This window comes from Anomaloglossus baeobatrachus, chromosome 5, assembly GCF_048569485.1.
Source record: "Anomaloglossus baeobatrachus isolate aAnoBae1 chromosome 5, aAnoBae1.hap1, whole genome shotgun sequence".
Classification (NCBI taxonomy): Eukaryota; Metazoa; Chordata; class Amphibia; order Anura; family Aromobatidae; genus Anomaloglossus; species Anomaloglossus baeobatrachus.
In genome coordinates, this window is record NC_134357.1 from 596,501,277 (window position 1) to 596,526,633 (window position 25,357).

The window sequence follows — 25,357 nt, forward strand, 5'->3', positions numbered from 1 at the left end:
CAGTGGTGTAATACTCTGCAGGATATATCACTATGTATCTGTCAGGAGGTGGAGGAGCGATGCTCTGCAGAGAGGTCAGTGGTGTAATAATCTGCAGGATATATCACTATGTATGTGTCAGGAGGTGGAGGAGCGATAGTCTGCAGAGGTCAGTGGTGTAATAATCTGCAGGATATATCACTATGGATCTGTCAGGAGGTGGAGGAGCGATAGTCTGCAGAGAGGTCAGTGGTGTAATAATCTGCAGGATATATCACTATGTATGTGTCAGGAGGTGGAGGAGCGATAGTCTGCAGAGGTCAGTGGTGTAATAATCTGCAGGATATATCACTATGGATCTGTCAGGAGGTGGAGGAGCGATAGTCTGCACACATTTCTGAGGCATCCATTTTTATTGTAGACACATGACATAAGGCAGTAGACAGGAGCTCCAGCCGGCCCTGCTCGGGGGTCTCTGTATGTGCTCCTGCTGTAACAGCAGAGTAGTGAGTGCAGCTCTGGAGGTAACTGGAGGATTATACAAGATGTAACAGCAGAGTAGTGAGTGCAGCTCTGGAGGTGACTGGAGGATAAGACACAATGTAACAACTGAGTAGTGAGTGCAGCTCTGGAGGATAAGACCTGATGTAACAGCAGAGTAGTGAGTGCAGCTCTGGAGGTGACTGGAGGATAAGACACGATGTAACAGCAGAGTAGTGAGTGCAGCTCTGGAGGTGACTGGAGGATAAGACACAATGTAACAACTGAGTAGTGAGTGCAGCTCTGGAGGATAAGACCTGATGTAACAGCAGAGTAGTGAGTGCAGCTCTGGAGGTGACTGGAGGATAAGACACGATGTAACAGCAGAGTAGTGAGTGCAGCTCTGGTTGTGACTGGAGGATAAGACACGATGTAACAACTGAGTAGTGAGTGCAGCTCTGGAGGATAAGACCTGATGTAACAGCAGAGTAGTGAGTGCAGCTCTGGAGGTGACTGGAGGATAAGACACGATGTAACAGCAGTGAGTGCAGCTTTTGAGGTGACTGGAGGATTAGACACAATGTAACAGCTGAATAGTGAGTGCAGCTCTGGAGGATAAGACCTGATGTAACAGCAGAGTAGTGAGTGCAGCTGTGGAGGTGACTGGAGGATAAGACACGATGTAACAGCAGTGAGTGCAGCTTTGGAGGTGACTGGAGGATTAGACACAATGTAACAGCTGAATAGTGAGTGCAGCTCTGGAGGATAAGACCTGATGTAACAGCAGAGTAGTGAGTGCAGCTCTGGAGGTGACTGGAGGATAAGACACGATGTAACAGCAGAGTAGTGAGTGCAGCTCTGGAGGTGACTGGAGGATTAGACACGATGTAACAGCAGAGTAGTGAGTGCAGCTCTGGAGGTGACTGGAGGATTAGACACGATGTAACAGCAGAGTAGTGAGTGCAGCTCTGGAGGTGACTGGAGGATTAGACACGATGTAACAGCAGAGTAGTGAGTGCAGCTCTGGAGGTGACAGGAGGATTAGACACGATGAAACAGCAGAGTAGTGAGTGCAGCTCTGGAGGATAAGACATGATGTAACAGCAGAGTAGTGAGTGCAGCTCTGGAGGTGACTGGAGGATTAGACACAATGTAACAAACTGAGTAGTGAGTGCAGCTCTGGAGGATAAGACCTGATGTAACAGCAGAGTAGTGAGTGCAGCTCTGCAGGTGACTGGAGGATAAGACACGATGTAACAGCAGTGAGTGCAGCTTTGGAGGTGACTGGAGGATTAGACACAATGTAACAGCTGAATAGTGAGTGCAGCTCTGGAGGATAAGACATGATGTAACAGCAGAGTAGTGAGTGCAGCTCTGGAGGATAAGACATGATGTAACAGCAGAGTAGTGAGTGCAGCTCTGGAGGTGACTGGAGGATAAGACATGATGTAACAGCAGAGTAGTGAGTGCAGCTCTGGAGGATAAGACCTGATGTAACAGCAGAGTAGTGAGTGCAGCTGTGGAGCATAAGACATGATGTAACAGCAGAGTAGTGCGTGCAGCTCTGGAGGTGACTGGAGGATAAGACATGATGTAACAGCAGAGTAGTGAGTGCAGCTCTGGAGGATAAGACCTGATGTAACAGCAGAGTAGTGAGTGCAGCTCTGGAGGATAAGACATGATGTAACAGCAGAGTAGTGAGTGCAGCTCTGGAGGTGACTGGAGGATAAGACATGATGTAACAGCAGAGTAGTGAGTGCAGCTCTGGAGGTGACTGGAGGATAAGACACAATGTAACAGCAGAATAGTGACTGCAGCTGTGGAGGATAAGACCTAATGTAACAGCAGAGTAGTGAGTGCAGCTCTGGAGGTGACTGGAGGATAAGACCTGATGTAACAGCAGAGTAGTGAGTGCAGCTCTGGAGGTGACTGGAGGATAAGACCTGATGTAACAGCAGAGTAGTGAGTGCAGCTCTGGAGGATAAGACATGATGATACAGCAGAGTAGTGAGTGCAGCTCTGGAGGTGACTGGAGGATAAGACCTGATGTAACAGCAGAGTAGTGAGTGCAGCTCTGGAGGATAAGACATGATGATACAGCAGAGTAGTGAGTGCAGCTCTGGAGGTGACTGGAGGATAAGACATGATGATACAGCAGAGTAGTGAGTGCAGCTCTGGAGGTGAGCAGTGTACATGCTGTAGCTCCGGCCGGTTACCCCTGCACTGATAGTATACTGCTCCTTGTTGTCCTCCGGTCGGTGCAGTTGCCCCCTTCTTTGTCTCTGGGGGTCCCGGGTGACCACACACAGGAGGTAGATGATGACATGTGACATATTGAGGGTCCTGATAAACATCCATTATCCTTGTCTCCGTATTGTCCGGACCACCCTGAGGTGATTCCCCCCCCCCCCCCATTGTAACTCCAGTGACAGACCCTCAGGCCTGGACCCTAGTTGCCCCCGAGCAGCAGCCGGGCCGGTGTCAGGGTGAACGGTGGGGATTTTTGGCTGGTACCGCTGTGCGTCCGTGATGGGAGCTGGGCCCCCGCTGGCAGTGAACTGGTTAATGTGATCAGTGGATTGGGTGCGGACCCTCGGGTGCGGACCCCCGGGCTCTGTATTACCCGGCTTTCCCCTCTTCTGTGATGTTCTCCCAGGGGCAGATCACCTCCTGGATGGAGTCCTTACAGGGGCTGTCCTCCTCCTCCGGGTCCAGGGGGTAGATCCGGCACTCCGCCGGGAGGTCCACCTTGATCTGGAAGAAGCTGCAACCGGGGACAGAGGGGAAATCAGTGCGGGGGGCTCCACTGGGCGTCACATCCCCCCATACCATATACTTCTACATTCTCCCTCACCCTTGTGTCCTATGATGGATTCATGCAGCGACACGACGAGAGCTGGGAGCTCGATGGTTAATGTAGAGGCGGCCGCTGTGAGCATGCTCCGTACAGGACGTGGGCAACTCTCCGATGGGCACAGAGAATAAAGATGGACACTGATGGCGCGAAAGAGACAGAGAAGTGATACCATGCAGAGAGCAGGAGGGACTGATCACCAAGGGGGACCGATCACCAAGGGGGACCGACCACCAGAAAGGGCCAACTAACGGGAGGAACCAACCACCTGGGGGGGGCTGATCACCAAGGGGGACCGACCAAAAGGAGGAACCAACCACCAGAAAGGGCCAACCACCAAGGGGGACCTATCACCAAGGGGGGCTGATCACCAAGGGGGACCGACCAACAGGAGGAATCAACCACTAGAAAGGGCCAACCAACAGGAGGAAATAACCACAAAGGGGGACCTATCACCAAGGGGGGCTGATCACCAAGGGGGACCGACCACCAGAAAGGGCCAACTAACGGGAGGAACCAACCACCAGGGGGGACTGATCACCAAGGGGGACCGATCACCAGAAAGGGCCAACTAACGGGAGGAACCAACCACCAGGGGGGACTGATCACCAAGGGGGACCGACCAACAGGAGGAACCAACCACCAGAAAGGGCCAACCACCAAGGGGGACCTATCACCAAGGGGACCGACCAACAGGAGGAATCAACCACTAGAAAGGGCCAACCAACAGGAGGAAATAACCACAAAGGGGGACCTATCACCAAGGGGGGCTGATCACTAAGGGGGACCGATCACCAAGGGGGACCGACCACCAGAAAGGGCCAACTAACGGGAGGAACCAACCACCTGGGGGGGGGCTGATAACCAAGGGGGACCGACCAAAAGGAGGAACCAACCACCAGAAAGGGCCAACCACCAAGGGGGACCTATCACCAAGGGGGGCTGATCACCAAGGGGGACCGACCAACAGGAGGAACCAACCACCAGAAAGGGCCAACCACCAAGGGGGACCTATCACCAAGGGGACCGACCAACAGGAGGAATCAACCACTAGAAAGGGCCAACCAACAGGAGGAAATAACCACAAAGGGGGACCTATCATCAAGGGGGGCTGATCACTAAGGGGGACCGATCACCAAGGGGGACCGACCACCAGAAAGGGCCAACTAACGGGAGGAACCAACCACCAGGGGGGACTGATCACCAAGGGGGACCGACCAACAGGAGGAACCAACCACCAGAAAGGGCCAACCACTAAGGGGGATCTATCACCAAGGGGGGCTGATGACCAAGGGGGACCGACCAACAGGAGGAATCAACCACTAGAAAGGGCCAACCAACAGGAGGAAATAACCACCAAGGGGGGCCGATCACCAAGGGGGGCCGATCACCAAGAGGGGCTGATCACTAAGGGGGACCAACCAACAGGAGGAACCAACCACCAGGAGGAACCAACCAACAGGAGGGTTTGACCATCAGGAGGAACCAACCACCAGGAGTGTCTGACCATCAAGGAGGGGCCAAGCACCAGTAGAGACCAACCACCAAGGAGGACCGATCACCAAGGGGGAACCAACCACCAAGGGGGACCAACCACCAAGGGGGACCAACCATAATGAGGGGCCAACCAACAAGAGGAACCAACCTGAGGATCCGACCACCAAGGAGGGGCCAACAACCAGAAGACACCAACTACCAAGGGGTACCAACCACCAAGGGGGACCAACTATCAGGAGGGGCCAACCACCTTGAGGGTCTGACCACCGGGGGGGGGATATTGACCACCAGGAGAATCTGACCACCAAGGAGGACCAACCACCAAGGAGGATCAATCACCAAGGAGGGACCAACCACCAAGGGGGACCAAGGACCAGGAGGGGCAATCCAGCAGGAGGGACCAAGCATCAAGAGGATCCGACCACCAAGGAGGGGCCAACCACCAGAAGGGGACAGACTACCAAGAGGGGGAAGACTACCAGGAGGATCCAACCACCAGGAGGATACAACCACCAAGCAGGGGCCAACCACCAAGGAGGGGCCAACCACCAAGGAGGGGCCAAACACCAGGAGGGAACCAATTACCAGGAGGGTCCGACCTCCAAGGAGGGTTCAACCACCAAAGAGGATCAACCACCAAGAGGGACCAACAGCAAAGAAGGGACAACCGCCAAGGAGGGGCCAACCGCCAAGAAGGGCCAAACAACAGGGGGTCCAACTGTCAAGGAAGGAATTTTGGGTGAAGACTGCTAATGGAGTCTTCGTTTAGGATCCAGAGACGGTGCCCCATTAATGCTGTATACCAGTGCCGATATATTAATGTATGTATCAGACAGTGAATACACAGACACCCTTTCTGCTTGAGTCAGCGTCATCAACTAACTGTATCGAAAGAAACCTAATTATTACAGAAGGCACCTTCGGCCTTGAAAATGATACATAGAGTTTATGGGAGTGTCACTCCCTTATTTCTCCCAGCATATTGTACAATACATCTGTTCATTAAAACATTCTTTCTGTGTGGACACTACTGATAAGAGAATATAGCTTCACATTTTGGCTTCATTATCTTTGGTTAACTCCTTCATGACTTTACAACTTTGAATTATACTATAGGTCTGTGCAATGGCTACATAGACAGACAGATAATTTTGCATCTACATCCACATTTTGATTATTTACATACACAGATATTCTTATTACGTTTAAACAAACATACTACAGCTCAGGTGACCTCCACAGTAAAATATACAAATTAGGTTTTGTTTTTTTTGTTTTTATGGTTGTTTTTGTTTTCTATTATTTTTGCATACAGACTGCCAATATTGATTACTTTCCTTTTCTTTTGTAGATACAGAATATCTATGAACCCTGTTGTAAGGTTTCAAAATTTCCCAGTAGAATATAAGTTATATTTATTGGTTGGTTAATCATATTGTTTACTGTTATAAATCTATATATTTTGCCAAAGTAGTATATAAAAAGGGAGGAAGTAGATATCTATTACATTTTTCCAGCAGCAGATATATTGGATAGGCTTTAAAGCAGGCTTTAAAGTTGGCCTTTCTTTTGCAACAGTTATGTCATGTTTATTGGATTATTATGAATGTAGGAATATATGTCTGTTATAGGAATGATCTAATCTATATTTCTTTTAGTCTTTGTTTTTATAGATGGAATCAGATGGTGGTCGATTCTGCACTGGATATGCCACAGTTCACACAACATGAGGTAATCCTAAATTTAGGCCACTCCCTCCCCTCCTATCGGTACAGGAGGAAGTGACGTAAGTGCCTCTCTAGATGGGTGGAGCAGAGGTAGGTAAGATAGTCAAAATGTATGTAGGATGTAGATATTTCCTGTTGTCAAATAAGCTAGGTACGCCGAAAAGAAAGTCTAGATCTGAGCTGATGGAATCGGATGGAGATCCCTGCACAGGTGCAGTTGACCAAGAAGCAGTGAACGGGCCTAGAGTTGAGGAGTCCTTTAACATGCATAGAGACCATGCCTCGGTGACACCGGTCACGTCAGTGACTTCTGTCACTCCTTGTGTTCTTAAATCCCTACAGGAACAAGCGAATCAACAAGGAGTGGAGTGCGAGACGCAGGGAGCCGGCTGACTGAGGAAGGTCTGTGGATGAAGGGCGGTAAGCTTTCTCTTCCATGAGATCTCTTCTTAATGATGGCCCAAGTAACATGGACTAACATCTGTGAAAGTTGGATATCAGTGTGCGCTTTGGTGACGCCAGGGTTCAGTACCCAAGTGGGCAAACTCACCCGGTCTTGTGAAGCACGTTTTTAAAACAATGAGGGAAAACTGTAAAGAGTCTGTAGAAACACCCTGCACCTGCTCTACCCATTCTTAGAGACTGCAAACTGATTATAGATGTTTATCATGAGCACGTTGTATGCAAGTCTGTGCGTGTTGTGTAGATTTCTTTCCAGGTCTGGTCAGAGGCTTTCCAGTGCAGAAAACGACGTCATTGCTGAAAATCCACATAATGCAAGTGATATGTAAAAAAAAACCCAAACTAATAAGTTGTAAATCAATGCGTGTTGTATTTCTCTTTAGTGTGTGTTGTGTTTCTCTTTAGTGTGTGTTGTGTTTCTCTTTAGTGTGTGTTGTGTTTCTCTTTAGTGTGTGTTGTGTTTCTCTTTAGTGCGTGTTGTATTTCTCTTTAGTGTGTGTTGTGTTTCTCTTTAGTGTGTGTTGTGTTTCTCTTTAGTGTGTGTTGTGTTTCTCTTTAGTGTGTGTTGTGTTTCTCTTTAGTGTGTGTTGTGTTTCTCTTTAGTGCGTGTTGTGTTTCTCTTTAGTGTGTGTTGTGTTTCTCTTTAGTGTGTGTTGTGTTTCTCTTTAGTGTGTGTTGTGTTTCTCTTTAGTGCGTGTTGTGTTTCTCTTAAGTAATAAACAGGTTCCAATGTAAAATGGGTTTTTTTGTCTAGCATAAACCACGTATAATTGTCATATGATTGACTAATTAGAGAAATAAACAAGTGTATTTTCTAATTCCAGATCCTAAATCAGAGTTAGTAGTATATGGTTTTCGGTCAGGAGACTGATTAATCCTAAAAGGACACACATTTCAATAAAACTCAACGGCAGACAACATGGATTCACGCCCCGCATTGCAGAAGGGTCGATCCACCGGAGCTGCACTGAGCGTCCTGCTCATATTTATCCTTTACAAAAAACCTGTACAGTCCCAAACCATTATTGCCAAAACAGTTAGAAGAGAGGACTTAGAGAACCTTGAGACATGGGAAAGTCCAACTACAAAAGGTGAGGACTCGCCTAGGAGTCCTTGGTCTCAAACCAGTGAAGAAATCCCATTCCCCTCTCCACCCATGCCTCAACGTTCAGTCAGGCAGGATTTCCCAACAGATCTTTCTACCTCTCTTCCTAAGGGAACACAGTACCCTTAGTATTTGGAAATGGCAGAAGTAAGTCAAGGGGGGACTGTTGAGGGTACCAATTGAGTAACCTAAAATACTTAATTCAGCCATTTCATAGACCCAAAAATGTGGTTTGGTTAATGTAATCTAACCATTTACAAATGTTTTTGTCTCCCAGTAACTCATATGAATATATTCAGTGATTTTCCTTAATATAAAATGCTAGCTATAGATTCTCTCATCTCGGGAAACGTTTTGGAAGAGCCTATCCCATCAGGCTGATGTCTCTCCGGCCTAGTCTGCTGAGCACTGGCAGTGACACTCGAGTTGACGTCACATCTCAGAAACCAAATAGACCCGACACAACCGAAGCAGAGAGCGGCCGCTATTCTACCCATTATCCCAGAAGGTTTTTCCAAGTCTGTGCCACAAACTGTTCACATGAAGCCTCATCATGTTTTGTTGCTTTTTATTATCAAGAGCAGATTATCCAGGTTCACAAAGTGGCCCTAAGTGGACTAGCACTGACCAAGTATCTTTCTTTTGTTTTATATCCGGAAAGAAGAACCATGGACAATTTCCAAATGTCCTTTTGGTTTTTTTTGTTTTTTAATTATGTGCTAATTTTTAAATAAGGTCTAGATTCAATCTTTCTTAATTAGGATAATGTGCCCTAATGAGAGTAATTCTAATAGCCCCTATAAATCATAGTTATGTTTAATGAATAAAATAAGTATTTAAGGGGGGAGCTAAAGCCTATAGTGTTAAATTAAACAACAATCCCATAGAAAGCCCACATATATAGATATGGATATAATTAAAGTCCCAAATAATAAAACATATCTAAATGGCAAAAATTTTTAAATTTAAGGTTAATAATATTCACAGATATTTTATTAAGGGGGGACTGTGGAGGTCACCTGAGCTGTAGTATGTTTGTTTAAACGTAATAAGAATATCTGTGTATATAACTAAATCAAAATGTGGATGTAGATGCAAAATTATCTGTCTGTCTGTGTAGCAATTGCACAGATCTATGGTATAATTCAAAGTTGTAAAGTCATGAAGGAGTTAACCAAAGATAATGAAGCCAAAATGTGAAGCTGTATTCTCTTATCAGTAGTGTCCACACAGAATGTTTTAATGAACAGATGTATTGTATAATATGCTGGGAGAAATAAGGGAGTGACACTCCCATAAACTCTATGTATCATTTTCAAGGCCGAAGGTGCCTTCTGTAATAATTAAGTTTCTTTCAATACAGTTAGTTGATGACGCTGACTCAAGCAGAAAGGGTGTCTGTGTATTCACTGTCTGATACATACATTAATATATCGGCACTGGTATACAGCATTAATGGGGCACCGTCTCTGGATCCTAAACGAAGACTCCATTAGCAGTCTTCACCCAAAATTCCTTCCTTGACACAACCACAAATAGAGACCGACCCCAGGGAGCACAAACCACCAGAAGGGGTCAACCGCCATGAGGAGCCAACCATCAGGAGGAGCCAACCATCAGGACGAGCCAACCACTAGGAGGGAACCACCAGCAGGAAGGGCCAAACACCAGCAGGTCCGACCACAAGAAGAGACCGACCACCAGAGGGCACAAACTACCCGGAGGAGCCAACCATCAGGGGGCACAAACCACTTGGAGGGATCGACCACCAAGGGAGACCAACCGCCAGGGATGTCCGACCACCAAAAGAGGGCAACCAGGGGGGACCGACCACCAGAAAGGTCTGACCACCTGTAGGTACAGATGACCATGGGGACTTGCAGGAACTCGCCATGCACGGCAGCAGGAATATGTGGCGCCCTTATCACGGGACCACAAATCAGAAGCAGACAGCAGTGGCACATGCACCATGATGCATGACATAGGAGCTGTGGGGCAGTGAGGCGCTAAGACCCCGCCCATTTGTCACTTACTTGGTGACTTTCCGCGAGGTCTGCTGCAGCTGCTGCTCCAGCTCGTTCAGAGGCTGCACTTTGCCGTGATTCACCGCCGGGCACTTCGGGGAGAGGGTGGCGAAGACGGGCGAGTTGGAGCAGCCTCGCTTCAGGAGCTTGCTAAACGACAAGGCCACCTTGGATTTCGGAGCCGCCATCTTCACCTCCGCCGGGACGGACAGGTGGTTCCCACTGGACTCCGATCCAAATGACACCTCTGTGTTGTCGGTGGGGGAGGGGAAGTGGCTGTCGGACTCGCTGGCCCCGTTGGGCTCCCACTTCCGCTCCACGCCCGGCGTGCTTTCTATCGCTACACTGATCGGAGACGGGCAGGCGGTGCAGTTTGGCAGCGCGATGTGTCCGGGGGATGGGGTGGAGATCTCTAGTCGGGGCTGGCAGGACGGGGGCGGGCTGGAGGGGGAGGAGGGGGCGCAGGTACCGGTGTAGATGGTCAGGTGAGGAATCGGAGCGGTGTAATGGCACAGCTGTGGGAGAGATCAGAGGGAGGTTACAAGCAGGACGACCACGTATGGCACGTGTGCGGCGAGGACGGGGGGAAGCGGGCGCCAGGAGAAGACCAGGAACACCAAGGAACTACAGCCAAAGCCTAAAAGCCTAGGGTGCAGCACCGAAACCAGCCTGCAGGTGGCAGAAGAGCCCTCCATACAGAGGAAACATCACCACCCAGTGGCCGAGACGTGGTACTGCAAGTAACAGGAGGAGGAAAAAGGAGGCAGTACCCAACCCCAGCCTGCAGGTGGCAGAAGAGCCCTCCATACAGAGGAAACATCACCACCCAGTGGCCGAGACGTGGTACTCCAACTAACAGGAGGCCAAAAAGGAGGCAGCACCCAACCCCAGCCTGCAGGTGGCAGAAGAGCCCTCCGTACAGAGGAAACATCACCACCCAGTGGCCGAGACCTGGTACTACAACTAACAGGAGGAAGAAAAAGGAGGCAGTACCCAACCCCAGCCTGCAGGTGGCAGAAGAGCCCTCCATACAGAGGAAACATCACCACCCAGTGGCCGAGACGTGGTACTGCAACTAACAGGAGGCCAAAACGGAGGCAGTACCCAACCCCAGCCTGCAGGTGGCAGAAGAGCCCTCCATACAGAGGAAACATCACCACCCAGTGGCCGAGACCTGGTACTGCAACTAACAGGAGGCCAAAAAGGAGGCAGTACCCAACCCCAGCCTGCAGGTGGCAGAAGAGTCCTCCATACAGAGGAAACATCACCACCCAGTGGCCGAGACGTGGTACTGCAACTAACAGGAGGCCAAAAAGGAGGCAGTACCCAACCCCAGCCTGCAGGTGGCAGACGAGCCCTCCATACAGAGGAAACATCACCACCCAGTGGCCAAGACCTGGTACTGCAACTAACAGGAGGCCAAAAAGGAGGCAGTACCCAACCCCAGCCTGCAGGTGGCAGAAGAGCCCTCCGTACAGAGGAAACATCACCACCCAGAGGCCGAGACGTGGTACTCCAACTAACAGGAGGCCAAAAAGGAGGCAGCACCCAACCCCAGCCTGCAGGTGGCAGAAGAGCCCTCCATACAGAGGAAACATCACCACCCAGAGGCCGAGACGTGGTACTCCAACTAACAGGAGGCCAAAAAGGAGGCAGTACCCAACCCCAGCCTGCAGGTGGCAGAAGAGCCCTCCATACAGAGGAAACATCACCACCCAGAGGCCGAGACGTGGTACTCCAACTAACAGGAGGCCAAAAAGGAGGCAGCACCCAACCCCAGCCTGCAGGTGGCAGAAGAGCCCTCCGTACAGAGGAAACATCACCACCCAGTGGCCGAGACCTGGTACTACAACTAACAGGAGGAAGAAAAAGGAGGCAGTACCCAACCCCAGCCTGCAGGTGGCAGAAGAGCCCTCCATACAGAGGAAACATCACCACCCAGTGGCCGAGACGTGGTACTGCAACTAACAGGAGGCCAAAACGGAGGCAGTACCCAACCCCAGCCTGCAGGTGGCAGAAGAGCCCTCCATACAGAGGAAACATCACCACCCAGTGGCCGAGACCTGGTACTGCAACTAACAGGAGGCCAAAAAGGAGGCAGTACCCAACCCCAGCCTGCAGGTGGCAGAAGAGTCCTCCATACAGAGGAAACATCACCACCCAGTGGCCGAGACGTGGTACTGCAACTAACAGGAGGCCAAAAAGGAGGCAGTACCCAACCCCAGCCTGCAGGTGGCAGACGAGCCCTCCATACAGAGGAAACATCACCACCCAGTGGCCAAGACCTGGTACTGCAACTAACAGGAGGCCAAAAAGGAGGCAGTACCCAACCCCAGCCTGCAGGTGGCAGAAGAGCCCTCCGTACAGAGGAAACATCACCACCCAGAGGCCGAGACGTGGTACTCCAACTAACAGGAGGCCAAAAAGGAGGCAGCACCCAACCCCAGCCTGCAGGTGGCAGAAGAGCCCTCCGTACAGAGGAAACATCACCACCCAGTGGCCGAGACCTGGTACTACAACTAACAGGAGGAAGAAAAAGGAGGCAGTACCCAACCCCAGCCTGCAGGTGGCAGAAGAGCCCTCCATACAGAGGAAACATCACCACCCAGTGGCCGAGACGTGGTACTGCAACTAACAGGAGGCCAAAAAGGAGGCAGTACCCAACCCCAGCCTGCAGGTGGCAGAAGAGCCCTCCATACAGAGGAAACATCACCACCCAGTGACCGAGACCTGGTACTGCAACTAACAGGAGGCCAAAAAGGAGGCAGTACCCAACCCCAGCCTGCAGGTGGCAGAAGAGCCCTCCATACAGAGGAAACATCACCACCCAGTGGCCGAGACGTGGTACTGCAACTAACAGGAGGCCAAAAAGGAGGCAGCACCCAACCTCAGCCTGCAGGTGGCAGACGAGCCCTCCATACAGAGGAAACATCACCACCCAGTGGCCAAGACCTGGTACTGCAACTAACAGGAGGCCAAAAAGGAGGCAGTACCCAACCCCAGCCTGCAGGTGGCAGAAGAGCCCTCCGTACAGAGGAAACATCACCACCCAGAGGCCGAGACGTGGTACTCTAACTAACAGGAGGCCAAAAAGGAGGCAGCACCCAACCCCAGCCTGCAGGTGGCAGAAGAGCCCTCCGTACAGAGGAAACATCACCACCCAGTGGCCGAGACCTGGTACTACAACTAACAGGAGGAAGAAAAAGGAGGCAGTACCCAACCCCAGCCTGCAGGTGGCAAAAGAGCCCTCCATACAGAGGAAACATCACCACCCAGTGGCCGAGACGTGGTACTGCAACTAACAGGAGGCCAAAACGGAGGCAGTACCCAACCCCAGCCTGCAGGTGGCAGAAGAGCCCTCCATACAGAGGAAACATCACCACCCAGTGGCCGAGACCTGGTACTACAACTAACAGGAGGCCAAAAAGGAGGCAGTACCCAACCCCAGCCTGCAGGTGGCAGAAGAGTTCTCCATACAGAGGAAACATCACCACCCAGTGGCCGAGACCTGGTACTGCAACTAACAGGAGGCCAAAAAGGAGGCAGTACCCAACCCCAGCCTGCAGGTGGCAGAAGAGCCCTCCATACAGAGGGAACATCACCGCCCAGTGGCCATAATGTGGTACTGCAACTAACAGGAGGCCAAAAAGGAGGCAGTACCCAACCCCAGCCTGCAGGTGGCAGAAGAGTCCTCCATACAGAGGAAACATCACCACCCAGTGGCCGAGACGTGGTACTGCAACTAACAGGAGGCCAAAAAGGAGGCAGCACCCAACCCCAGCCTGCAGGTGGCAGACGAGCCCTCCATACAGAGGAAACATCACCACCCAGTGGCCAAGACCTGGTACTGCAACTAACAGGAGGCCAAAAAGGAGGCAGTACCCAACCCCAGCCTGCAGGTGGCAGAAGAGCCCTCCGTACAGAGGAAACATCACCACCCAGAGGCCGAGACCTGGTACTCCAACTAACAGGAGGCCAAAAAGGAGGCAGCACCCAACCCCAGCCTGCAGGTGGCAGAAGAGCCCTCCGTACAGAGGAAACATCACCACCCAGAGGCCGAGACCTGGTACTGCAACTAACAGGAGGCCAAAAAGGAGGCAGTACCCAACCCCAGCCTGCAGGTGGCAGAAGAGCCCTCCATACAGAGGAAACATCACCACCCAGTGGCCGAGACGTGGTACTGCAACTAACAGGAGGCCAAAAAGGAGGCAGTACCCAACCCCAGCCTGCAGGTGGCAGAAGAGCCCTCCATACAGAGGAAACATCACCACCCAGTTACCGAGACCTGGTACTGCAACTAACAGGAGGCCAAAAAGGAGGCAGTACCCAACCCCAGCCTGCAGGTGGCAGAAGAGCCCTCCATACAGAGGAAACATCACCACCCAGTGGCCGAGACCTGGTACTGCAACTAACAGGAGGAAGAAAAAGGAGGCAGTACCCAACCCCAGCCTGCAGGTGGCAGAAGAGCCCTCCATACAGAGGAAACATCACCACCCAGTGGCCGAGACCTGGTACTGCAACTAACAGGAGGCCAAAAAGGAGGCAGTACCCAACCCCAGCCTGCAGGTGGCAGAAGAGCCCTCCATACAGAGGAAACATCACCACCCAGTGGCCAAGACGTGGTACTGCAACTAACAGGAGGCCAAAAAGGAGGCAGTACCCAACCCCAGCCTGCAGGTGGCAGAAGAGCCCTCCATACAGAGGAAACATCACCACCCAGTGGCCGAGACTTGGTACTGCAACTAACAGGAGGAAGAAAAAGGAGGCAGTACCCAACCCCAGCCTGCAGGTGGCAGAAGAGCCCTCCGTACAGAGGAAACATCACCACCCAGTGGCCGAGACTTGGTACTGCAGCTAACAGGAGGCCAAAAATAAAGCAGTACCCAACCCCAGCCTGCAGGTGGCAGAAGAGCCCTCCATACAGAGGAAACATCACCACCCAGTGGCCGAGACCTGGTACTGCAACTAACAGGAGGAAGAAAAAGGAGGCAGTACCCAACCCCAGCCTGCAGGTGGCAGAAGAGCCCTCCGTACAGAGGAAACATCACCACCCAGTGGCCGAGACCTGGTACTGCAACTAACAGGAGGAAGAAAAAGGAGGCAGTACCCAACCCCAGCCTGCAGGTGGCAGAAGAGCCCTCCATACAGAGGAAACATCACCACCCAGTGGCCGAGACGTGGTACTGCAACTAACAGGAAGAAAAAGGAGGCAGTACCCAACCCCAGCCTGCAGGTGGCAGAAGAGCCCTCCGTACAGAGGAAACATCACCACCCAGTGGCCGAGACCTGGTACTGCAACTAACAGGAGGAAGAAAAAGGAGGCAGTACCTAACCCCAGCCTGCAGGTGGCAGAAGAGCCCTCCATACAGAGGAAACATCACCACCCAGTGGCCATAACGTGGTACTTCAACTAACAGGAGGCCTATGGCTTCCGTGTCTCATAGCATGCTGGGAGTTGTAGTTCCCGCTGCAGGAGGCAGCTCCTTGATTTCTCCTGGAGCTCGGGGGAGGGGGCGACGATGATGGATGAAATGGAGACGAGGATGAGATGTAACATTTATTGAGATGACAGAAATGGACTGAGACAGACAGGTGGGGGGTCCGGGGGTCCGGACAATGGAGCCGACCGTCCAGAACCAGGGTCCTCATCACACACCACGCAGGGGTCCGCAGCCTCATCACACACCACGCTGGACATCACATACTCCACATCTCTGCCTGCTGTCAGTGACTGAAATCCTCCCACACTGACACACGGTAACACAGGGGTGTGCTGAGGGTGTGACCCCTCAGATATCAGGACCCTCTCCAGAAGCCCCGGAATCACTCCATCATCCGCACTACTCCCAGCCGCCACTACACGGAGCAGTGGGGACATCTAGTGGCTGAGGAGGGAACAGACGCTCAGCAAGTATGATCCATAGGGGCCGATGCAGTCAGTTGCCCGGGGCATTAATGAGCAGGATACACTCAGGGGTTCCGTACACTCAGGAACCCAGAGCACTCAGGGGCCCGGTATACTAAGCAACCTTCTACACTAAGGATCCCGGTACACTCAGGGGCCCGGTATACTATGGAACCTGCTACACTCAGGGGCCCGGTACACTCAGGGGCCCGGTACACTCAGGGGCCCGGTATACTCAGGGGCCAGAGGCATTAATGAGCCCTCTACACTCATGGGCCTAGTACACTTGGGGCCCGATACACTAAGAAACCCGGAGCACTCATGGTCCCGGCACACTAAAGAGCCTGGTACACTCAGGGGCCCAGGAACACTCAGGGGCCCCGGGCTAGCTGGGTTTGGCCGGCTGCTGCTGTGGCTGGTTCCTGCGGTCCAGTTTGCTCATGACCTGTGTGATGTCCACGGTGGTGGCAGCTTCTCGGGCCTTGGCCTCCTCCTCCAGCTGCCGCAGGATCACCGGGCTGGGACTCGACCTCCGATGTCGCCTCATGAAAGGGAAGTTACTGCTGTAGAGCAAAAGAGGACAACGGTCAGCCGGAGGCACCGAGCCTCACCCACCGACAGCCGGAGGCACCGAGCCTCACCCACCGACAGCCGGAGGCACCGAGCCTCACCCTCCGACAGCCGGAGGCTCCGAGCCTCACCCACCGACAGCCGTAGGCACCGAGCCTCACCCACCGACAGCCGGAAGCACCGAGCCTCATCCTCCAACAGCCGGAGGCACCGAGCCTCACCCACCGCCAGCCGGAGGCTCCGAGCCTCACCCACCGACAGCCGGAGGCTCCGAGCCTCACCCACCGACAGCCGGAGGCTCCGAGCCTCACCCACCGACAGCCGGAAGCACCGAGCCTCACCCACCGACAGCCGGAGGCACCGAGCCTCACCCTCCGACAGCCGGAGGCACCGAGCCTCACCCACCGACAGCCGGAGGCACAGAGCCTCACCCACCGACAGCCGGAGGCACCGAGCCTCACCCACCGACAGCCGGAGGCACCGAGCCTCACCCACCGACAGCCGGAGGCACCGAGCCTCACCCACCGACAGCCGGAGGCACCGACAGCCGGAGGCACCGAGCCTCAGCCAACGACAGCCCGTTATCTCCGCCCCCCGTCAGCCCATCCCCCGTTATCTCCGCCCCCCGTCTTACCCTCTCCCATTATCTCCGCCCCCGTCTTACCCTCTCCCGTTATCTCCGCCCCCCGTCTTACCCTCTCCCGTTATCTCCGCCCCCCGTCTTACCCTCTCCCGTTATCTCCGCCCCCCGTCTTACCCTCTCCCGTTATCTCCGCCCCCCGTCTTACCCTCTCCCGTTATCTCCGCCCCCCGTCTTACCCTCTCCCGTTATCTCCGCCCCCGTCTTACCCTCCCCCGTTATCTCCGCCCCCCGTCTTACCCTCCCCCGTTATCTCTGCCCCCCCGTCTTCCCCTCCCCCGTTATCTCCGCCCCCCGTCTTCCCCTCCCCCGTTATCTCTGCCCCCCGTCTTCCCCTCCCTTGTTATCTCCGCCCCCCGTCTTCCCCTCCCCCGTTATCTCCGCCCCCCCGTCTTCCCCTCCCCTGTTATCTCCGCCCCCCGTCTTCCCCTCCCCCGTTATCTCCGCCCCCTGTCTTCCCCTCTGCGCTGCACTCGCCTTTTCTTGGTCTCCAGTGGGATGACAGCTTTGCTCAGAATCTCTTTGTAAATGGGCGACTTCAGGTACCTGGCGTAGGAATCCTACTAAGAGAAAGAAGGACATGGCAGCACCAAGCAATGGGCGGGGGGCAGAGCGTTGGCGGTGCGGGGGGGCAGAGCGTTGGTGGTGCGGGGGGGGGCAGAGCGTGGGTGGCGCGGGGGGGGGCAGAGCGTGGGTGGCGCGGGGGGAAGAGCGTGGGTGGCGCGGGGGGGGGGAAGAGCGTGGGGGGGGGAAGAGCGTGGGTGGCGTGGGGGGGGCAGAGCGTGGGTGGCGCGGGGGGGGGCAGAGCGTGGGTGGCGCAGGGGGGGGCAGAGCGTGGGTGGCGCGGGGGGGGGGCAGAGCGTGGGTGGCGCGGGGGGGGCAGAGCATGGGTGGCGCGGGGGGGGCAGAGCGTGGGTAGCGTAATGAGAGGAGCGGCAGCCACGCACCTTTTTCATCAGCATGTAGATGTGTGTCTGAGCGGCGTCCAGCACGTAGCGGTGCGGGTGCTTCAGCCCCTTCACGGTGATGTCCATCGTCTTCCCGTCAATATTGATCCAGCGCCGGGCGCCGGGGGCGAGGAACAGCCTGCAGAGGAGACCACGGTCAGCAGTGAGAGCAGCGCGCAGGGATCCTCATCCGGGGGTCGAGAGGTCAGTGAATGTCAGGAGGCCTCAGCTGGAGGTTGGCGGGTGTCAGGAGGTCAGTGGGTGTCAGGAGGCCTCAGCTGGAGGTTGGTGGGTGTCAGGAGGTCAGTGGATGTCAGGAGGCCTCAGCTGGAGGTTGGCGGGTGTCAGGAGGTCAGTGGATGTAAGGAGGCCTCAGCTGGAGGTTGGCGGGTGTCAGGAGGTCAGTGGGTGTCAGGAGGCCTCAGCTGGAGGTTGGCGGGTGTCAGGAGGTCAATGGAGGTCAGGAGGCCTCAGCAGGAGGTTGGCGGGTGTCAGGAGGTCAGTGGATGTCAGGAGGCCTCAGCAGGAGGTTGGCGGGTGTCAGGAGGTCAGTGGGCGTCAGGAGGCCTCAGCAGGAGGTTGGCGGGTGTCAGGAGGTCAGTGGGTGTCAGGAGGCCTCAGCTGGAGGTTGGCGGGTGTCAGGAGGTCAATGGAGGTCAAGAGGCCTCAGCTGGAGGTTGGCGGGTGTCAGGAGGTCAGTGGATGTCAGGAGGCCTCAGCTGGAGGTTGGCGGGTGTCAGGAGGTCAGTGGATGTCAGGAGGCCTCAGCTGGAGGTTGGCGGGTGTCAGGAGGTCAGTGGGTGTCAGGAGGCCTCAGCTGGAGGTTGGCGGGTGTCAGGAGGTCAGTGGATGTCAGGAGGCCTCAGCAGGAGGTTGGCGGGTGTCAGGAGGTCAGTGGGTGTCAGGAGGCCTCAGCTGGAGGTTGGCGGGTGTCAGGAGGTCAGTGGGTGTCAGGAGGCCTCAGCTGGAGGTTGGCGGGTGTCAGGAGGTCAATGGAGGTCAGGAGGCCTCAGCTGGAGGTTGGCGGGTGTCAGGAGGTCAGTGGATGTCAGGAGGCCTCAGCTGGAGGTTGGCGGGTGTCAGGAGGTCAGTGGATGTCAGGAGGCCTCAGCTGGAGGTTGGCGGGTGTCAGGAGGTCAGTGGGTGTCAGGAGGCCTCAGCTGGAGGTTGGCGGGTGTCAGGAGGTCAATGGAGGTCAGGAGGCCTCAGCTGGAGGTTGGCGGGTGTCAGGAGGTCAGAGGATGTCAGGAGGCCTCAGCAGGAGGTTGACGGGTGTCAGGAGGTCAGTGGATGTCAGGAGGCCTCAGCAGGAGGTTGGCGGGTGTCAGGAGGTCAGTGGATGTCAGGAGGCCTCAGCTGGAGGTTGGCGGGTGTCAGGAGGTCAGTGGGTGTCAGGAGGCCTCAGCTGGAGGTTGGCGGGTGTCAGGAGGTCAGTGGCTGTCAGGAGGCCTCAGCAGGAGGTTGGCGGGTGTCAGGAGGTCAGTGGATGTCAGGAGGCCTCAGCAGGAGGTTGGCAGGTGTCAGGAGGCCTCAGCTGGAGGTTGGCAGGTGTCAGGAGGGCGGGGGGTGTCAGGAGAGTAGAGAGTAAGGAGGTGGTCAGGAAGCCTCAGCCGGGAGCCGGTGGGTGTCAGGGGGACCCTCTGTCTCGTACATCTGACATGTGGGCACAGACCCTAACATTACTCACTTGTAAATCTCCTCCGCTTTCTCCTTCACCTTGGACTGGTCCCCGTATTTCAGGTCCTCGCAGGCCTCCCAGAAGCTCATGTTCTCCCCTGAGCAAGAAAGAGGAGATGAGAGCTGGCACTGTCACCTCAGGGAGGAGGCAGGAGGCCAGAGGAGGCTGGAGGGAGGACAGAGGAAGATGGAGGAGGATGGAGGAGGACGGAAGAGGCTGGAAGAGAACAGAGGAGGCTGGAAGAGAACAGAGGAGGCTGGAAGAGGAAAAAGGAGGCAAGAGAAGGACTGGAGGAGGACTGACCAGTACAAAAGGAGGACAGAGGAGCCTTCAAGAGGAGAAAGGAAGGTCGAGGAGGCTGGAAGAACAGAGCAGAGGAGGAAGACTGAGAAGGCTAGAGGAGGAAGACAGAGGAGGCTGGAAGAGTATAAAGGAAGATCAAGGAGACTGGAGGAGGAGGACAGAGATGGCTGGAGGAGAAGGACAGAGGAGGAGAGAGGAGGCTGGAGGACTAGGTAGGACAAAGAAGGATGGCAGAGGTTGGAAGAGGAGAAAGGAAGACCGAGGAGGACAGGAGAGGCTGTAGGACAGGAGAGGCAGGGATAGGCTGGGGGAGGCTAGAGGATAGGAGAGGCTGGGGGAGGCTAGAGGACAGGAGAGGCTGGGGGAGGCTAGAGGACAGGAGAGGCTAGGAGAGGCTGGAGGACAGGAGAGGCTGGAAGACAGGAGAGGCTGGAGGACAGGAGAGGCTGGAGGACAGGAGAGGCTGGAGGACAGGAGAGGCTGGAGGACAGGAGAGCCTGGAAGACAGGAGAGCCTGAAAGACAGGAGAGGCTGGAAGACAGGAGAGGCTGGAAGACAGGAGAGGCTGGAGGACAGGATAGGCTGGAAGACAGGAGAGGCTGGAAGACAGGAGAGGCTGGAGGACAGGAGAGGCTGGAAGACAGGAGAGGCTGGAGGACAGGAGAGGCTGGAAGACAGGAGAGGCTGGAAGACAGGAGAGGCTGGAAGACAGGAGAGGCTGGAGGACAGGAGAGGCTGGAGGACAGGAAAGGCTGGGGGAGGCTAGAGGACAGGAGAGGCTGGAAGACAGGAGAGGCTGGAGGACAGGAGAGGCTGGAAGACAGGAGAGGCTGGAGGACAGGAGAGGCTGGAGGACAGGAGAGGCTGGAAGACAGGAGAGGCTGGGGGACAGGAGAGGCTGGGGGACAGGAGAGGCTGGAGGACAGGAGAGGCTGGAGGACAGGAGAGGCTGGAGGACAGGAAAGGCTGCAGGACAGGAAAGGCTGGAGGAGGCTGGAGGACAGGAGAGGCTGGAGGACAGGAGAAGCTGGAAGAGGCTGGAGGACAGGAGAGGCTGAGAGAGGCTGAAGGACAGAAGAGGCTGGAGAACAGGAGAGGCTGGAGAACAGGGGAGGCTGGGTCAGGCTGGGGGACAGGAGAGGCTGGAAGACAGGAGAGGCTGGGAGAGGCTGGAGGACAGGAGAGGCTAGAGGACAGGAGAGGCTAGAGGACAGGAGAGGCTGGAGGAGGCCAGACGTGCATTATCGGAGGTGTGTGAGATTACCGCTGAACTCCTTCTTCAGGAATAGCTGGAAGCTTTGTCTTCCCTTCGGATCCCGGATCAGTTCACTGAAATTAAAGGTCCAGCGCTCGACCCGCAGCTTCGTGGGGGTCTCCACTCTGCAACAAGAGGAGGACATAAAGGTGTCCGCTGCTACTAAGCTCTGCACCCGCGGATCTGTCCCCGCCCGCAGATCTGACACCACCGCGCCCTCTACACCTACATTCACCAGGATACACTCCACAACTAGCGCAAATAGACTCTCAAGACGGTGCATTACATGATCTGTATCACAGCTGCTGACTGGCTGAGAGGGTTCATGTGATCCTCCAGGTGACTGCACAGACCCTGCAGGTGCTGTGTGACCTCCCCCATTGGAGGCTGCATCACCTTGTAGTACTGAGCCCCGAATCAAAGACCCGAGGTGTCACTTACAGCTTGGCATTCAGGTCCCAGAACATGGGGTCATCTGTGATCCAGGGGTTACTGGGGAGGCAGCCGGACATGATGGGGTCGTGAGAGTAAAACTGCTCGCAGTACTTCAGTATCCTGCAAAGAGGAAGTGGGAGGTAAGGAAGGGGAAGCAGTAGGTGAGGAAGCAGGAGGTAAGGAAGAGGAAGCAGGAGGTGAGGAAGCAAAAGAGGAAGCGGGAGGTGAGGAAGAGGAAGTGGGAGGTAAGGAAGCGGAAGCAGGAGGTGAGGAAGCAGGAGGTAAGGAAGCGGAGGTGAGGAAGAGGAAGGTGAGGAAGCGGAAGAAGAGGAAGCAGGTGAGGAAGTAAAAAAGGAAGCAGGAGGTGAGGAAGAGGAAGCGGGAGGTGAGGAAGCGGGAGGTGAGGAAGAGGAAGTGGGAGGTGAGGAAATGGGAGAAGAGGAAGCGGGAGGTGAGGAAGCGGAAGAGGAAGCGGGGGAAGAGGAAGTGGGAGGTGAGGAAGTGGGAGGTAAGGAAGTGGGAGGTTGCTTACCCCGCCATAGACACCGAGGACTTGACCGTGGATCTCATCAGTGACTGCTGATAGTACATGATCTACAAAATAGAAATAGCGCCCTGAGGACCTGGTGGTACCTTAACGCTTGCCCCTGCTTACTGCCCCATGCCGTCCTGTGCCCACATCTCTGATTTTGCACCCCTGTGCTTTGCTATGCCCTTGGTTCCAAGCTGCTATTTGCCCTGCGCTCCAGTCGTCTTCCCTGAGCGCCCGTCGTTTGCTCTGTGCTTCAGTGGTTTGCCATGTGTCCCTGCCCTCCGGTATTATACAATCTGAGCTCTAAAGGCACAGATTATTTTTCCTTTGATTGTGAATCTTTTTATAATCAGTTGTACAAAGTTTAATTACTCTCCAGGTACAGGCGGTGCTATGGGGGTAACCAGACAGGGCGAGGGCACTGGGGTGATTTTCGACTCTGGGTACAAGGCGCACCACGAAGGTAAGCACATAAATTAAGTTCCACATTTGTCAAGCAATTAGAGGGACAGCAGCATTTATCCAGAATGAAGTTATAGAACAATAATGTTGCAGGTCTGCAGCCGCAGATTGCAGAGGTGCACTGCTCCATAGCGCCTATGCCTCTGCCACTTTACGTCAATGTGGCTGCTAATACCTTTGATGCAATTTACTGCAATCCTTTAGCTTTTGATGTTAGTACAAAGTATAACTAATAACACAGGTGCATCCATGGTGCTGCACGATGCGGAGAGACAAATGACTCTGCAATCCTCCATCTACCGTGACGCTCTTCCACAGCGACCCTCTTTCCACCACATTCCTCCTTCCGCTACAACCCTCTTCCCATCATGGCCCTTCTTTCTCCACGACCTTCCTTCCATCACAACTTTTTCTCCTCAAACCTTCCTACTCGACCCGCCTTTCACTACGACCCTCCTTCCAAGAAGACTCTCTTCCTCCATAACATTCCTTCCTTTACTCTGAAGCATATCTGTTAACTGAAATAGGAAAATCTTGTCCTATATGTTTATATATTTATTTATTTATTTAGTATTTTCAGGTCATGTGAAGTATAGATGACCACTAACTGTATCATGGTCAGAGATAAAGTCATAAGAATGATCTAATGTATATTTTTTAGTTTTTGTTTTCATAGATGGAATAAGATGCTGGTCGATTCTACACTGAATATGCTACGGTTTACACAACATGAGGTAATCAAAATTTGAACCACTCCCTCCCCTCCTATCGGTACAGGAGGAAGTAACGTATTAATGTCCTCTCTAGATGGGTACGGCAGGAGTGGGTAAGATGGTTAGAGGTGTTTGTAGATCTTTCCTGTTGTCAAATGAGCTAGGTATGCTGAAGAGAAAGTCTAGATCTGAGCTAATGGAATCGGGTGGAGATCCCCGCACAGGTGCAGCTGACCAAGGAGCAGTGAACGGGCCTAGAGTTGAGTCCTTTACCAATGCAGACCAGTACTATACCTCGGTGGCACCTGTCACGTCAGTGACTTCTGTCACTCCTTGTGTTCTTAAATCCCTACAGGAACAAGTGAATCAACAAGGAATGGAATGTGAGACGCAGGGAGCCAGCTGACTGAAGAAGGTCTGTGGATAAAGGGTGGTAAGCTTTCTCTGCCATGAGAGCTCTTCTCAATGATGGCCCAGGTAACATTTGTTAAAGACAATTGTCAGTGTGTGCTTTGGTGACACCAGGGTTCAGGACTCAGGTGGACAGACTCACCCAGTCTTGTAAGACATGTGCCTAAAACAATGTGAGACAAAATTGTAAAGAATCCGCAGTAACACCCTGCACCTGCTCTACCCATTTTTAGAGACTGCAAACTGATTATAGATGTATATCATGAGCACGTTGTATGCAAGTCTGTGCGTGTTGTGTAGATTTCTCTCCAGGTTTGGTCAGAGGCATTCCAGTGCAGAAAATGACATTATTGCTGAGAAGCACAGGATGGTGGTATGTAAAAAAAATGGGTTTACAAAAAAGGTGTATATTTTATAGAAGAGTGAAAACTGGCAAATCGTGTACAAAATGTATGTTTTGTTTTCTTTTTGTAATAAACAGGTTTTTGTGTAAGATATTTTTTGGTTTAGCACAGGCATGTATATTTTTAGATAATTGACTAAATAGTGTGATAATCAGGTGTATTTTCCAATTCCAGATTTTAAATCAGAGCTAGTAGTATATGGTTTTTGGTCAGGAGACTGATTGATCCTAAAGGACAAGCGAGAAAGAGTCACGAGTCAACACTAGATGAGCCGATCCAAGCCTTGCATTGCAGAAGGGTCGACCAACCAGACCTGCACTGAGCGTCCTGCTCATATTTATCCTTTTCAAAAAGACCTGTACAGTCTCAGACCATCATTGCCAAAACAGTTAGAAGAGACAACTTAGAGAACCTTGAGACATGGGAAAGTCCAACTACAAAAGGTGAGGACTCGCCTAGGAATCCTTGGTCTCAAACCGGTGAAGAAAACCCCTTTCCCCTTTCCGCCCATGCCTCAACGTTCAGTTAGGCAGGTTTTCTCAACAGATTTTTTAGAATTCAGAAATGGCAGAAATAAGTCTTTAGGGAGACTGTTGAGGATAAGAATTGAGTAACCAGAAATATTTAATTCAGCCATTTCATAGACTCAAATATATAGTTTAGTTAATGTAACCTAACACACATATTTATGAATGCTTTTGTTTCTTACTAACACGTATATTTTTATATATATATATATATATATATATATATATATATATATATATATATATCATATTTAGTGATTTTCCTTAGTACAGTATATACCAGCATATGTAACTTGAAGATGGCTGCCACATCCTGTCTACACCCAAGATGATGAACAAAGGAGAATTCCTAAAGTTTTGACTGACCAATCCAGCAGAGATTATGCAAATTCCTATACGTCCTGAGTCCAGCCGGCGATACTTGTTTGGACTATACTTTGTCTACAC

At 53.2% G+C, this 25,357-nt stretch overlaps 1 protein-coding gene across 1 annotated transcript in view; it reads right to left on the reverse strand.

Annotated features, from left to right (window-relative positions):
* Window positions 1–373: 373 nt before the first annotated feature.
* RGS9 (regulator of G protein signaling 9) overlaps window positions 374–25,357 on the reverse strand; it is a 62,682-nt gene continuing 37,698 nt past the window's right edge. The window contains exons 11-19 of the mRNA XM_075351508.1: window positions 22,394–22,455; window positions 21,868–21,981; window positions 21,436–21,551; window positions 19,878–19,965; window positions 18,191–18,329; window positions 17,721–17,803; window positions 16,479–16,596; window positions 10,138–10,643; window positions 374–3,223 (exon numbers count right to left, since the gene is read on the reverse strand). Of these exons, the coding sequence (XP_075207623.1) occupies window positions 3,079–3,223; window positions 10,138–10,643; window positions 16,479–16,596; window positions 17,721–17,803; window positions 18,191–18,329; window positions 19,878–19,965; window positions 21,436–21,551; window positions 21,868–21,981; window positions 22,394–22,455 (1,371 nt within the window). The 3' untranslated portion in view covers window positions 374–3,078. The remainder of the gene's footprint in view (window positions 3,224–10,137; window positions 10,644–16,478; window positions 16,597–17,720; window positions 17,804–18,190; window positions 18,330–19,877; window positions 19,966–21,435; window positions 21,552–21,867; window positions 21,982–22,393; window positions 22,456–25,357) is intronic.